Genomic DNA, 16,672 nt, shown 5'->3' with positions numbered 1-16,672 from the left:
TGGTAGATGTATAATAAGGTGACATATCCTCATGACATGCGATCTTATTCACATTTCCCCGGTTTGCAAAGTGACGGAGTATAGATAATTGTTGTTTAGTTCATTACTAGGACGCCGTTGCTTCACTATTCCAACATACCATTCAGTCATGGTGAGAAACACATCACAAATCAATCCACACATTGTGTATACAACCTTCTGCCCCGGTCAAGGGGCGTCCAATGAATTTCTTCTTTTGAACGCCAGTTTCACAGAGTCTTTAAGTAAACATGTTGGACATTCTTGCAGACAGAGCTACTGCCACTTTATATATTACCAGCACTATAAGGAACAATGTCTTCTGTTAAACACACACCTTTCCTGTGAACCGCAGACACTGTGCAGTGTGATCGTTCCCTCACCAAATTCCTCAAAGCCAAGTAAAAGTTTTGGTCTGTCTATACCAGCAGGACGCGTATTCGGTCAAAGAACGTTGTTTACAAAGATGACGTCACAGGTAAGACCTGAAAATGAAATAATGTCAGCAAATTTGATTTCATGAAATCATATCTCTCGTTTGTCATAACGAAAACTAGAGCTTGACTTTCCGACGTTATTGTTGCCGTACCACTAACAATATATCCTATCCTTATCGCTATTTTCTGACATTGTTTTGGTTATTTGTGCTCAGACTGAAAACTATTTTGTAGTTTTATTTTAGTAAAACACATGATTTAACGCAATCTGCCCAATCAAAAAGCGCTGAGGAGCGTCATTATCAAAGTAGAACTATTTCCGAGTAGCCGTACGCCGGCCATTATCCCCAGTATGTGATATATCCACAGAGAAAGAGAGTAGCTCAGCTAACTTTAATAGCCTGTCGTAACATTGAAAGATGCTTGAACTGACGACAAGTGATGATGTTGAACTTGACAGGCCCGTGAAAGAGCGATTATTTTTTTGATGCCAACCAATTATATTTCTTCTTATGCTGAGTTAATGGCTGAACATTATTCAATCACAGATCATAACCGTCACACTAAGCAGATGTAATATCATACGCAATGAAGATAATGGTTTAATTTTCCCTTCATTAAGACGCTGGATGACTGACCATCGTGAAAATGCTCTAGTATGGACGTTTTGAGGTTACAGGAAAGGCAACATATTGGATTGGCGCCAAAGACCCACATTCATATTTTCCGACAATGCTTTTTGGCGAACCAAGCTTGTCAGTAGTTCGTCGGTCCTCAGTATCAATGAAACTCCCTGTCCTGTTATATTGCTTTGTTTATTTTTCCTTATATCAGAGCACGTGACCCACGCATGACAATATCTAAAGAGTAGTAGGCTAAAAAGGTGTAATTCCCTTCTGTAGACAAACTCCAACAGATACGGAAAAAATCACGCACTTTGTATATCGTCAGAATTACATCGTCTCACTTTCTCGTCCTAGGACAAATAAAGATGAAAAATAAATCAGAATTTCTGCATTGCATTGAATTTGAAATTAATTTTCGTCGCAATGATAGAAAGGACATTACTCTTCTGAATGGTATATCTCTGTTTTCGATCTTTCTCTTTGCCACCATCAGAGTGATGCGTGGAAACAAAGGTGAAAGGCTCACAGATATATCCAAGACACATGAAAAGAGAAGTTCCGCCTTATGCGCCAGTCAATGTAAACCCCCCCCCCCCCCCACCTCGAGCGATACGGGAAAAATGTGGGGATTAGACCGTGTGTGTCATGAAACTGTGCCCAAGGGGGTGGGGCAATTGCCTTGTTTGATCCCCCTATTCCTTTGACGGACAGGCCCAGAAAATGTTCGTAAATGACTACGCATGCGCACGTATGCAGGGCCTGAAAATAACCCTGATCCGAGGTCCCGGACCAGTAATTTTTTATCCCGAACCGGTACAAATTACCTCTAAAAAGTCTGCAGACCAGTGCAAACGGGAGCCAATTTATTTTGCAAGGGAATTTCCAGTTTTTTCCAGATTGTGTTCTAGTGTCTTTTGACGAAAATTAGAAACTACGTCCCCCCCAAAGTACCGAAGTTACTGAAACCATGGAGGTAGCAGAGACGAACAAGAGCCCATTGAGAGAGTACGTCTTCTACCTACAAAATTACAATAATTATTGCGTCTTTAAGTCAATCAAACATTTAAAATTTAGTCTATTTCTTTCATCACAACGTAAACTCTTAAGGAAAATCAGTTACTCTATTACAGTTTGCGATTCATGATATGAGCCAGGCGATGTGCTTCCACTAGCCACTGCACTGCAAAAATCAAATGACGGGGCCACGTACTCATTTTACATGTAAAATTTAATGTGGTAAAAACCAGACCATAGCCTCAGCTAAAAATATCAGCAACCCACAAATTGTGTGAAAATATTATATCTCTGTCTATCAAAGTAGCATTTTGCAGTAAAATTCTCTGGAAGGAGTCTCATTAAAACTTTCCGATCGTCCGTAGCAAGCAAGCTTCTGAATTTAGAAGGTCACCATGCTGAATTCTTCTATAGTCAAGACCCCCTAGCTCGATTGTAGATGACCTTAACAAGAACCGCCTAGCTTGTCAAAACAGCGTTATGGCAATTTGCTATTGCTATCAAAGAAAAAGAAGTTCCTCTCAGGTATTTGGTGTTTTCAACCTATTTTTTACAATTTGAATGGAAAAGAATCAACCGCTTGGCAATTATAAAAATGAAGTGAACTTTATAGCAATAGTAAAAAAAAATGTCAAGTGTGTGTACAAGAACTTGAGCAAACTACCAAGTAAATGTTTATGCAGTGTGTCTGTATTACAAGATTACAAGATTGCAGTTTATGCTGTATGTAAATCCCAAGCAAATCTGATAGAAATGCATATATAAACATGAGTATGAGAAATGAATCATTCTTGTATTGTTATGCAAATTTTTGAGGACCGGTGGATTTTACCTTTGGACCAGTGAAAAAAAAGGTCACTGGTCCTGGGACCAGTGGGAAAAACAGAAATTTTCAGGCCCTGGTTATGGTATGTTGTTGTTCAGAGCGGTAGCATGGCGGAAGGTGGCTGTCAAGGCCATGTGGGCCGGTAAGCAGCTTTTCGACAGGCTATTGATGAACGCGATGCAGCAATATTCAGAGGTGTGTATGACAGTATATTTGTGATTGATGGCTGAAATATCGATAACCAAATAAATGATTTTCATCCGCCGTGTATTCTTATTTTTTGGAAAATTGAACATACCATACGCAAAATTTCCCACATTTTTCCACGTGAGCGTGACATTTCGGACGTTCATGATGCGTCATCGACATGATCCAGCACTATAAAGACCTTCGGGTCAACTCTATTTTGATAAAACTTAAAGGGACAAAGTCAGCCATTTTTTGTGAATTTTGTTTGATGCGAGATACTACTTATTTTGTTTGACATGTTGAAAGATACTGAGTGAATGAGTGACCATACATATATTCGACCCCGGTTTTATACAAATTAAATAAAACAATCGCAAAAACGAATTAATGGTCATGACCATGAATTCATTTTCCGTGATGGTTTGCATGTATCATGTCTAAAACCGGGGTCGAATATAAGCATGGTCAGCCATTCATTCGGTATCTTTCGACATGTCAAACAATATAAGTAGTATCTCACATCAAACAAAATTCATGAAAAATGGCCGACTTTGTCCCTTTAAATTGCTTGTGTATTCGGAAAACATGTTCGGTCACGACGGGATTCCTTTTATGTCCGCTAAATGTTTTATCAAATTTATTCATGATGACCCATATAGCTAGGGAAACAGTTCTGTTTCATCAGTGTGATCATTCTGATCATCTGTTCTGTTGAGTTTTACACAGTATCTTTCTGCCATGTTTTGTGATGAATAAACACGGACCATTGTGAATTTTCATTCCTCTACTTGTTTTACATCAGTGCATGACTGACGTAGAATGTGTCATTGTGCTTGTAACATGAGAGCGAGAAGACAAAAAAGCTGCACTTGTGAGATGGAACATCATGTATCTTGTTCATCAGCTTTAATTAGTTTATTGAGGCGACGTGTCTTGTGTGATACATCTGGTGTTTTGATCTAATTAAATCATTTGTTCTAGCCTGAAATATGTTTATGCCTAATACAACATACACGCAAACTAGACTGAAAAATATTGTAAATTCTTGCTCCAAAATAGGTGAATTACGTGACAGTGACACCTCAACACTTTTATCTGGTCACAGTATAAGTGGCTGAAAAACAAATGCGAAAAGTATGTTATTTTCCTGGATCTATTTGTGTTGATTGTGATAGACATTTGTGAACAGCATAAATGTCACAAAACCCTATTTTAAATGATAAAAATTGTTCTAAAGTTTAACATAAACTTTTTATATTGATGCAGGTTGTTACGGACATGGAAATTCCAAAGAGTGGTTGTGTGTAGGAATTTACAAATTCCCACGCCCATATGTGGGGGATTTACTTGGTTTACGTGGGGATTTTCCAGATTGTCTTGCCCCAGGGGTGGGGCATTGGCAGATTTCACAGGACTAATTTCCAAATCCCCCACTAAACCCCGAGGTGGGGGGGGGGGGTTGGGGTTGACATTGACTGGCGCCTTAGCGGATCGTAGGCTTCTGTCTTGGCATAATTGATTGCCTTGGCATTCTTCCGACGCTCTACAACCCCACAATCAGATACACGATAATTAATGTCTTTCCGAAGATTACAAAGACAAGTTACACAAATGGTTATGAGCATCGACGATTAATCACGTTACTTCTCAAAATAGACGACTTATATCAGAAAGTAACCCATAACAGTGGATGAAACAGGGAATACAAAAACCAACTGTCTTTACTGTACACATAGAAACGGTATTTGAGGCTTTGTCTCGCAAACGACGAAACATAACATTCAGGCGTCATTCAAAGTCGGTAAAAATAATAAAATGAATATGAGAATAATGTTCAGTGTTTTGCTTCTATGAATAAAGCCATTTATCTGATATTAATATAAAAAATAAAATAGATTTCAGGGCCATATCGAAGTGATTTAATGAGAAAATACACTGGGCGATGTTCTGATGAATAGAAATCTGATGTTCTGTTATACTTTCCAGGTAGATTTCATTAAGGTTGCTGGAAACGGTTACAACTTTGACGCGCAGTATCTGATGCCCTAATTGTAGGCAAACCTACGCAGATTTCATCTCTATCTAAAATTCCTTAAAATCATGGCGTGACTTAAAACACATACTTTAAACGTTAGCCAGGTGTTTTACTCCCATACAGCTAACAATGGCAAGCAAATACTGATATACAATCCGAGGCATTGTTACGCTCTCACTGCTTGCCACCAAGCAAACCGGTAACCGTCCACAACCACTGACCCGACAAAACTACAAATAAGAGCATTGATGGGGACCACTGTTTGTTTGTATGACAGTTCAGTCGATGACACTCGACATGTATGGGCTCACCAAGTATTAATGAAGTGTGGCTCCACGATTGTGGTCGGCAATGGCCGTCAATGATTACTCTGCTGTGTAGAGGCCGTTCTAGAATGATTTGCGTAAGTGAAAGTTAAGTAGTAAATATCGTTAATTAAGACTAGAAAGAAAAAAATAAATTGTTCATCGGAATCGCCACTTCTACTTTGCCCGATTTGGAATTTTTTTTATTTCGGCGAATTCATACTTCTGCATTGCAAATACTTTAGTACGGCCGCTGGCGGCGCCCTACACTTCGTCGGGTTTTCGCTGGGCATGTGGGATTCTGAATGAGACTTCCGACGTGTCTGCACTCAGCTCTGTCAACACGTTGTTGCGACGTCTGAATTTTGCAAAACACGACACAAACTGGGTCAAGATTGGCTGAAATTTCTCCATTTTGTCAAGCCTAAAAAATCTAAAAAATTTTGCTCGCCGCTCCTGAACCTTGGTGCAAATAATCCGATGAACAAGATTTTTTACTCTGGCCTGAGCACAACGTATACGTACAGTTATTCCGTATATAGTGTTTGTAATGCGGCTGTTTGTATGACTTTAGATTAATTTGCATTGAAGAGCAAATAGCTGACACTTTTGAAATTTTTGCTCGCTGTTTTTATTTGAACGTTCTACTTCCAAAGGCAAGTTGCGGTTAACAGTATACAGCTTGTCAACTGTCTTTACACGTATATACTGAGCATGCGCATGATATTGACGACAACTGAATCCCAGTATGGACTAGAATTCAAATGTAATCAGGAACAGAGAGTTTTACGTTATAGACGCTGTTTGACAACTAGTTACTCGTTGGTGTTTTAACTTGCTTCGATAAGGAGATCAAGAACTTGCAAGTGATATCATACGAAAGTTGTGAAAAACGATTACCAACAGTATCAGCTGCGGTTTACAGGGTCAGCAAAAACGATATTTTAAGAATGCTTGGAAACGAAAGGAAAATTTCAATCTGGAATCGGTGGTCAGATTTAGGAAAATATGGCATCCACATTCTGTTGGCAGAGGCCAGCACCAGTATTTTATATTGCTTTTAGTTGGTTATTGTATTCTCACAGCTCATTGGCATTATCAATAATTGACCTTGATCTAGATATTCAATGACACGAACATACACTTGGCGGCGGATAAAAAGCATTTCTTCCAATGAAAGTCAGCACAATAAACAAGCTCTGCGTAAGAGTTAAATAGTTTACAAATTTATAAGGTATTTTATCGATATTCGTGTCTCGAATGCAGGCAAATTTTCAGCCACTAGTTCATCGGTGTCGATGCCTTTTTTTTTTCTTTTTGTGCAGACGTTATCTAACAACCCCCGCCAAAGATACGCCAAATCTGGATATCATGACTATAGTGCTTTCCTGTACGTCCTGAAGACACTGAGGTCATACAGGAATTACTTGCAGAAAATCCAGGATACGCTGATTGGGAATTTAACCGACCCTGAATACTACCTTGCTTCTCTGAAATTCGAACTTGACAATGTCGAACACTCTGGTTCCTACATAGTTAACCACAGTCAGCTGACGAATGCATTCCATGAAAGAGATTTGCCGAGTCGCGTTGACCATCACTTACAGAGACTCAAACAATGTACTGAGATACACAACAAAATGGATATTTCGAAAGCCATGATCAGCTCACTTGATGATGCTAAAAGGACCATCGATTCAAACAGACTAGCGTTTTCCTTTGCTCCGAGATACGACCACGCAACAGCAGCCGCACTGCGTGACTTCAATGACTGCATGGCACGGGTCAACAAACTGTTGAAATGCTATACAGAAGGGCGTATAGATGGAGACTGCAACGAAGACATAAAACCCGAGGTGGAATACAAAATTGAGAGGGCTGACGATGACTACAGATGTTTACTGGCAATGACAGGTGGAAAACCTGTCCTGTGGATGCACTTGAAAATGCTGCACTTGTGCAAAGTGGGTCTCCTTAAGCTCGCTCGTGATTGGATGCCGGGATGGATGGCAAAGGTAGCCGGGGTAGGGAGAGATAGGGACGTACTAATTTTGAAGACTCACAGCTTGCTTCAGTATGAGACAAAAGACACATCCCCTAAAGGTAAATAACTATTAACAGCATTACAATTACAATAAAATGCTGGTTTGAGTAGGTATGCCATGTCGGATGATCGGAAATGGTAGACCGAAAGATCACGTGGCCGGCAACCGCGCAAAATTTGAACGTCTTGAAGAAAGCATTGCTCACTTTCCTCACAAAGCTCGGTCTTGACATGATAAAAATTTGATTGCCTTCATTCTGACTCGCCCCTAACGGTCGACCTGTGATCCGGGTTTTTTTGGTTTGTTTTTTTTTTTCGCTACGGCAATTGAATGCTCTGCTTATACCCTGTATTCGTGTACTTATATCGCAAGAATATGAAGCATTTAATTTTCTTTCAACCGGTTTTGGCAGATGTACACTTCAAAGACGTGGACTTCGATACGGCGACAGTACACTGGTCCCCTGGCTACCATGAAGAGGACCAAACCTATGTGATAGAGTACACAGCAAATGGTGTTTCCTCTTTCTCGGAGTCCGTCACAGACACTCAGTATCGTCTTGAGGGCTTAAAAGCGAAGACAGATTACATGATCACAGTCATAGCAAAATCTCATTTGCGAAGAGACAGTAGAAGTAAGCCGAAGACTTTGAAAACAGGTAACAAAACCATGTCTACCTAAACTCCTTTCAAATAATAGTTTAATGTAGCGTAAAGATATTGAGATTGAGATTAAATTACTTTCACGCTTTCCCTTACCGCCACTTATTTTTAATCGCATAGCCACTTCATGGAATAATTTACCCAGGGCATTACAGACCATTAAGTCAACGCTTGCATTAAGAAAAATTGACATTGGCCAGGAATTTCATTTTTCCTAATGCTTGTTGTGTAGAGAGTTGTGGGGGACTGACGCTGTATAGATGATTTGCACCTGTTTTGGTCATCCAATCCTATGTAAGCTTATACCTTTTATGGGGGTTTATATACTTCTTGATAAATAAGTAAAATACATAATCTAAATATTTTGCGATAGTACACACAAAAACTGCTCAGCAGCTTTTATAAAATGAGACACCAGTCACAAGACTTTGAGAAGACGGCGTCTGAGAGACGACTTTCTCTGTCGAATGTTGGCCGGATAGTGTCTTTAAAACACGTAAGATAGAAAGATACTGTAGTTTATATTATGGGCAATACCTCAATTATATACACTTCCTATATTCCCCACACATTCTGAAGATGCACCAAACCCATTCTTCACCCGAAGTGCACCAGTCCCATCTTCTCTCTGATAATGATATTGAATGTTTGTCTGAGAATGCCTTTCGTGATCATTAAAGGCAAACATATCCTTGGTAGGGATACATGTACTCTATTTAAACGTGGGGCAAGTGTTCTTCAAGTTTGCCAGTTCTCACGTGGAAGGGCGTTTTTTCTGAGATTAAATGTAATTCGTGAATTTGCCTGCTCGCATTAAAACACCTGATCTTTTATTCTTCGGCAGTGGATATGGAGGAGGCTGACGACGAAATGCTGGTGATAGACGCCATACTGGGGAAAGCTGGTGGCCAGGTTAAGTCCGACGTCAGCAACATCGGCTTGCATGTTGAGTCTGGTGCAGTACAATCCAAATCAGAAAAGGCGGCAATAAGGGTCTTGTTGTCACGTGACCCCTCTCACAGCGTCATATCATCGTCAGACAATCAAGTAATCGCTTCGAATCCTATAAGATTGGCTTACAGGGACAAAGCTGTCGTGTCGCCAATCGTTTTGACCATTCCCGTATCCTTCCGCAGTGATGGATATGATCCAAGAGTCTACCGAAAGAGAAGCGGTGGGTAAAACCATGGTTTTGAGCCGGTTGAAAAAGACAATGGCTATTTAGCTATGACAAAAAGAGGAATTGCATATCTTATAGTAGAGATACCCGCGTTGTATACTATCGTTTTCGAGAAAAATTCCAGGACGGTCAGATTCATGAGAGAGAAGACCATGAAAGTAGTCACCTTCTTGTCGTATAATGGCCAATTTGTAACATTACGCGTTCACTTCGTGAGTGATACGAAGGATTCGCTTGAGGTAATTGACGCCTTTCAACATTTCTTTAACATTTTAACACAATTTTTACTGCTGCATTTTCATGTTTTCTTTCAAAAACGTAGAAGAAATGAGGTACTGAGTAATGACGTTAAATCCAGCCTCTATAACTCACTGTTGGCGGATGGTGAGTTCGAGACTCGAGCACGGTGCTGTGCCTTTGAGCCACAGTCACTTGTGGTTCGATACACGACGGTCGCTGTGTGGTATGCATCAGAAAAGTAGCAAAGCGGCCATCGTTTGTCGAACAACAAGCGACTGTGCTCTGAGGAGAACACTTTGCTCCTCATTGCTGCATCGGGTATTAAATGGTTAGTGGGTACCTTCAACTTGAAAGTGATCTTCCGCCCGTTGCATGACGGATTGAATTAAAAAAACATGAAATTAATCAGAAAAAGAATGATTCATACCCTGACGTAGTTCCATGAAATGTTTTGTTTTCAGTTGGTCAACGAAGAGGAACGAGACCTTCAAGGGCGCACTGGCATACAGAGTAAGAGGTGCGCCCTCAACCATACCTTTGTATTGAAGGAGGGACTAGGAGATGTGCAGGTGCAAATTTCACTCCCTGATACTAATTGGATGTGTGTGAATAAAGAGGTCAGTCTTGAAAATTAGTCTTTCAATTAATTCGGCCATACAATTTTCTCAGGGGACGACTATATTGTCAGCGTTTCTAAACTTTAATTGATTACATGGTTTAAAAGACGATTTACTCTCGTTAACGTCTTTTGCCAGCATTATCTGCTATAACATGAGATGTAAGGGAGTTGTCATTATTTACAGCCTGGGGGGTCGGAGGAATTGCTTTAGAAACTCAAAAATTTCGAGTACCCCCCTGCCAACCATGACGTGTTTGAGTAACCCCCCCCCCCAAAAAAAAATAAAAAAAATAAAAAAATTGGGAAAGTTAAATACCATACAGTAAAATGGATTGCTACTGCGACAGGCCCTGTACAGACCCTGATTAAACCCTGTGGTACAGGTCTGTGTCAGAAAGAGGTTCCATTGCTGTGACAGGGGCTGATGTACAGGTCTGTATCCAGTGCTCTGATGACATGCAATGTTCTCCGTAGGATTTATTTACAAGAGGGCGAAGATGTAGTGCAAAAGCACCACTCACGACCGCGCAATTAGGGGGGTCAGGAGGGGTGTTCCCCTCCTGCCCTTGGAGCTTTTGCAATATACAATGCAAGATCCGAGGTACATGAATATTCCACATTGATTAAGGGTCATTAGCATAGAATTTTAATACCGAAACAATGCTTATTAATGTAATCTGCATATTTGAATATCATTATACCTCGCATCTTGCACTGTATCTGAGGTTTCGGAAGCCTAATGCTCTGAATTCAATAGGATATGTAGTTCACTAAAATGCTCCTCTGTGCAAAATAAATGAAAGATTTTTAGCCTAATACTATAAGTCGACAAGAGGCGGTCACTTTGTTTGCTAACTTTAGGGAGCTGTCATTATTTATGGCCTGGGGGTCGGAGGAATCTGAAGGGGTCACAAAAAATCGAAGGCTACAAGGGGGGTTGCTCAAAAGTGGAAAACAAGAAGGGGGGGCTACTCAATTTTGTTGATATGTACTGAAGCATTTAGTGAAGTTATTAATTAATACAACAATAATAGTAAAGAACAGGAATATGTATGGTGGAGATACGTATGTTCATACCCGCTGGTTTCAAGAAGTAACTAAAATCTCATTAAAATCTCATTACACTGTGTGTTTCACGTTATTGTGATCTTCAGACGAGAATGATCAGTTATTCGACGTGGCAACCCTTATGTTAGAGGCTAGTACTGAGTAAATTTTTCAGTATTTCCTGGTTAAAGATTGATATACTTGCCTGATCATTCATGAGAAACATCTGCTTTCCATATTCTACATTGTATAGGTTACCGAGAGGGGAAAATGTGTAAAGCAAGCTAATTCTGATTCTATAAAGTTTAAAACCAGTGGAATGCCTTGACAACAAACCCATCTTTTATTGCAGGAAAATAATAATAAATAATAAATGTGAATAAATGTATGTCTGTCGCTATTTTTTCGTTTCCAAAAAATGTAATCTTCATTGAAATCAGTGAACTGGAATATAAGTTTTGGAATACTGTCTCATTTCTGTTCCTTTGATATTTTTATACCAAAAAAAATCTGAAAAAAAAACTCCCCAAGTGCCACCAAATAACATCATTTTAATCTCTATTTTGCAAATATTCCACATTGATTAAGGGTCATTAGCATAGAATTTTAATACCGAAACAATGCTTATTAATGTAATCTGCATATTTGAATATCATTATACCTCGCATCTTGCACTTATAGAAACCTCATTAGCGTTAGGATTATATGACTGGCTTGTCTTCGATGTATTCTTACTGGGGGGGGTGGGGGGTTGAGGGAAGCCCACTATTTGAATTCCCCTCTTGACGCGCCTCGCAAGTGAAAGACCTAATATTTTGCTCAAACTTTCCACAAGTAAAATTTCGGTTACTCGCTTGCCGACCAAGAATAAAATTAAGTGGTCATCGTGCAAAGTTTGGCACCAAAATACCGAGTATTTACAATGGAGGAAAATGCAACTTCTGATTTTAAAAAATTAGACCGTGAATTTTTTTCTCACTCCCAGTGCCAGAAAAATATTGTCAAAATTAGTGAGTCGGAATATCTATCCTCTAGGTGCATTGTACCTTAAAGTTTTGAAGTTAATAATACTTCTGTTACCGTTCGTACAAAATTGCTATCATTCAAGGGAGGCAAGTAGGTCTAGGCATGAATCGCCACTACCGTCGAAGTATATCTTTCGCTTTCTACTCACGTTTAAATCGTTTGGTGATTGTCAAAGAATTTTATCTTACAGAAACAAATCTTTCACTACAACGTAGCCTGGACTGAAAACAAAATCCAGCATCGAGAGTTTCGCTTAGAGAACAAGAACTCCGAAAAGCTTGCTTCAAAATTCTCGTGTGATCTGTCTCTCCGGCAACTCGGTTCGAATGACATGGATCAGCACCAAATAGCTATATCACAAAATCTTCAGACGATAGGCAATGTAAGTAGAAACTCTTTTAATTTCTCGCTTTGGTTTGTTAGCGAAGGTGCGTTCTGTTTCAAAACAAAGTTTTCAAATATTTAAAGGGTAAATAAGAGACAAAACACAACAAGAGCCCCGGCACAGCGATGTGGTACAATATACCACGTGTAAGGACTGTGGCCAAATTTACATCGGTGAGACTAGTAGACATCTTAAAACAAGAATTGACGAACACCGGAAATTCGTTAGATACAAGACAATTTCATCAGCCATATCCCAACATGGACAGTAATTCCATCACAATATCGATTGGAATTCCATTACTATCATTGATTCAGCACAGTTTGACTTGCCAAGGAAGATCCGAGAAGCCATTAACATTAGACGTCACAATCCACAAATAAACAGAGATAGGTGTCTTGATATACCCCATATTTACAATCAGTTGATCACACCGCCATCTAGTGGTCAGCTATAGATTATTACTTTCTTCTTGTCATTCTGATGAAGATCGTCGTCCATGACAGATCGAAAGCTCAATACGCTGAAAAATATTGACTGCTTGTGTCATAGAAACTTCATACTACATTTAATCTTCCAAGCTGATGAATATCTATGAACAAGAGACAAAACAGCATTATAGTCTACGTCAGCAAGATTTCATGCGAGAAAAAAGCGATAAGGACTGAGTAGTGCAGTTTTTAAGGCGCCTTTCTCAATCCCTATTTCTCACGTTAGCGGATGTGAGAAGTTATAGTTTAAAGTTTGTTCATCTTAATTTTTATCAACTAGTAATTTCCTGTTAAATAAATCTAATATTAAAAACACAGCCCTTCTCACTTGCTGAGAACTATGCAATATCGGATGGTATGGTTGTCATTTTCCTCGATGACTGAATGCATGGAGGAGTTGCCACAGGGAAAGGTGTAACTGCAAGTTGGCTATTTACACAGCAAATGTAACGTATATGTGACTTACAGCTGCGTACCCATTCAATTGTCGATGTTTTATGGAGAAGGCAAGGATTGTAGTGGGTTGTTGGTCATTTTGCGAGGTTCTGCCTCTTTAGGCTGTAACCTTTCACCTCCGATATCAAAATTGCTTTACAAATGTTACGCTTTTCTCCTTTACCGTCTATGAGTACCAGTTGAAGTAAGCTTGCCGATCCGCTATATTGTAATGCTTTCAGTAACTGATGCTGACACATCAAGTTATCGATGGTAAACACCACTCCAGATCTTCATCACAAAACAGCAACAGATAAAACTCAACTCTCAGCTCTCCAAAAGACAACTCTACTTTTGTCTAGAAAGTGTACAACTTAATATTTTTCAAATCTACAAAATAGTGAATGACTCAGCATACACCTTTGATTAAATACAGATAAGTCGGAGAATATCAAAGGGCAGGAAACATCTAGGATGAGATGATCTTTCAACTTGAAACCGGAGTCAACGTCAACCTCCGTTCACTTCTTATGACTTTAGCATCTGTTAAACAATACATCACTCAATTCAAGACAATAAGGGTGACTTCAAGGTTGATTAAAGGTGCGGTGATCACTTTCTATTTCTATAGAAAGTTACTTCTTTGGGGATCGTCAGGGGAATCGGCATAGAAACGCATTTTAGTCATGGGAGTTACTATCAGCCAAGTTCATCAAAATAGGCCAACGTTAACCATCCGATATCATGGGAAGGGGACAGGGAAGACATTATATAAAACCAGAATACCTGAACTTCTCTATCTATTTCTGGTAATCTTTTAGGTCGACAAATTTAGCATTCCGCCGCAGCATGTAGAGAAAGATGTTCAAGATGTTCCATTCGATCACGACGAACTTCATGAAATTTCGCAAGATTTATTCGTTCATAGACCGGACACTGGCGACGACTGGCTATTTTTTGCCCGTTACCTCGGCATTACACAGAGAGATATCAATGTCATGCAAGAAAAGCAGAGACTGGATCCGGAACACTACTCCCCAGGTGAAAAACTTGTTGGAATGTGGGCAGCTAAGGAAGGAGAAATCACCCTAAAAAGCTATCGATCACTGTATCAAGTCTTCAAAGAGAAGCGGCGGGACGATATAGCTAGAACAGTTGCAAGAGCTGCTAAAAGAAGATTTGACATCGATATCTCCAGCGAGAGTTCAAGTGTGATACAGGCACCACCCGAGTGGCAAAGGAACCCGGGAGAGGAATAAATGACGCAAAGGAAGGTTACAGCGCCATCAACAGTTCCTCTTGAAGATACTTCAGCTTAAATTTCATACCTGCGTGGTAGAAACTCCAACATTTTGAGAGTTGACCTTTGTAATCCGCGAACACTTTTTATATCCGCTATTGGCCTTGCTATGATCTTTCGCGGCACAGAAGACGTCTTTGTGACAATTGCAATTAGGCCATTGAAAGAAAATTCTTTGTTTGCCGTCCTTGAATTTTTGAAAAACCTACTGGACAGCCAGGCTAAAAAAACAAACACAGACAAAAAACACCTGTGTATTAACATAAACTCATTATTCATTTGGTTTCTGTTGGAAAAATAATACATTTATTTGTAATAGTGTTAACATTGTGTATGCTTTCCTAATTTTCTCTGAAAAGCTATCAACACGCGGACGGCAAACAAAGAATTTTATTTAAAGCGCCTTATTATGCCATGTAGGATCATCTCAGAGTGTAGATCACTGTAACAATGTATTTGAAACCAGAACAACAGAGTGAAGCCTAGTCAAAGATCTTTCATAATGGTGATGTATATTTGTTCAACTCTACATTTTACCTCTACATGTAAAATCCGTATATACTCCAAACATCTGAGTGTTACTGAAACCGCCCTTTTCTCCATCTTTGAACCAAGGATGTTAATGAACACGATTGGAACTAATTTGGGACAATTGGATTTTCATATTTTGCACATTTCTCAAAAGTGTTAGGTGCAATATAGCTGAATGTTGCAATATCGCAAATTATTCATAAAAACAAGTGTGTAATATCAAAAGAAAAGCAGATGAGATAACATTTGTAGATTAAATCGACATTACTTCACCATCCAATTATCCCAAATTAGTTCCAATCGTGTTTAATTATATTTAAAAGAGTTGAATGGTCTACAGCAACAGAAATAAAACATCCACCGCAGAAGTTAAACATGTTCCACTTATGGTTTTTCAGCTTGAGATCTTTTTAATGGTTCTTTCAAAACTTAATGAAATCATTGCAGTTTGATAGTATAAGTTTCTATTTTCTTAAAAAACTGATATTCTGAAATATGACTCGTCTAGAACTTGAAGGTGGCCAACAGGAGACAAAACACTTTCCCAAATGACATCCAGTGCGTTCTAGACTATCCATATTGGTGGAAAGTTTGCACATGTACCTGTCTACCCTATACCTTGTTAAATTTGAACAAAATCCACAAAAACCAATAAAGGCTATTTATTCAATTGTACAGAAACCAGTTGCTGAGAATGAAAGACCTTTATTTACTTTTTCTCAGACTCTACAGAAAACAAATGCCAGAATATATCATTATAACATAAGTTTTTCATGACTAAAATAATAGTTAACAAAAGGCAGTTTTTGTCATCATTATCTGTGCTTTCATGGTTTCAATCTTAAAAGAAAAGATCCTCTCAGACACTGGACTGGGTACATCAGATTTGGCTAAAACGTATAAAAATAGCTCTCTATGGCTTCTTAAGAGATGTAATTGGCAATTGACTGACAAGTCTAAACACCAATCAAAGTTTTTGATTTACTGCTTTTCTCTCTTTGATATTAATGATTGACATCCATTAATGTACAACTTTCTGATTATGCATAGAAAGTGTTGAATACATTCACTGCTTATCTTATTCTAAATATTCAGTGACACTTTGAAATCCCTATCTCCAAACTGACATGACAACAATTTCGTTAAAAGATAGAGTAACTCAATGTTTATTATATATATATATATATATATATATATATATATATATATATATATATATAATATTTTATATATATATTTTTATTATATATATTTTTAATAT

General features: G+C 38.8%; 1 protein-coding gene across 1 annotated transcript; it reads left to right on the top strand.

The window, feature by feature from the left end:
* Positions 1–323: 323 nt before the first annotated feature.
* LOC139140663 (uncharacterized) lies at positions 324–16,369 on the top strand. The gene is made up of 7 exons (XM_070710042.1): positions 324–496; positions 6,776–7,553; positions 7,908–8,153; positions 9,002–9,576; positions 10,039–10,194; positions 12,460–12,651; positions 14,402–16,369. The coding sequence occupies exons 1-4, from the start codon at positions 485–487 to the stop codon at positions 9,337–9,339; spliced, it is 1,374 nt and encodes a 457-aa protein (XP_070566143.1). The 5' UTR covers positions 324–484; the 3' UTR covers positions 9,340–9,576; positions 10,039–10,194; positions 12,460–12,651; positions 14,402–16,369.
* The last annotated feature ends 303 nt before the right edge of the window (positions 16,370–16,672 follow it).

This window comes from Ptychodera flava, chromosome 1 (genome assembly GCF_041260155.1).
Source record: "Ptychodera flava strain L36383 chromosome 1, AS_Pfla_20210202, whole genome shotgun sequence".
Lineage (NCBI taxonomy): Eukaryota > Metazoa > Hemichordata > Enteropneusta > Ptychoderidae > Ptychodera > Ptychodera flava.
Note: the sequence above shows the minus strand (reverse complement) of the source record. Positions and strands in the feature narration are given on the sequence as shown.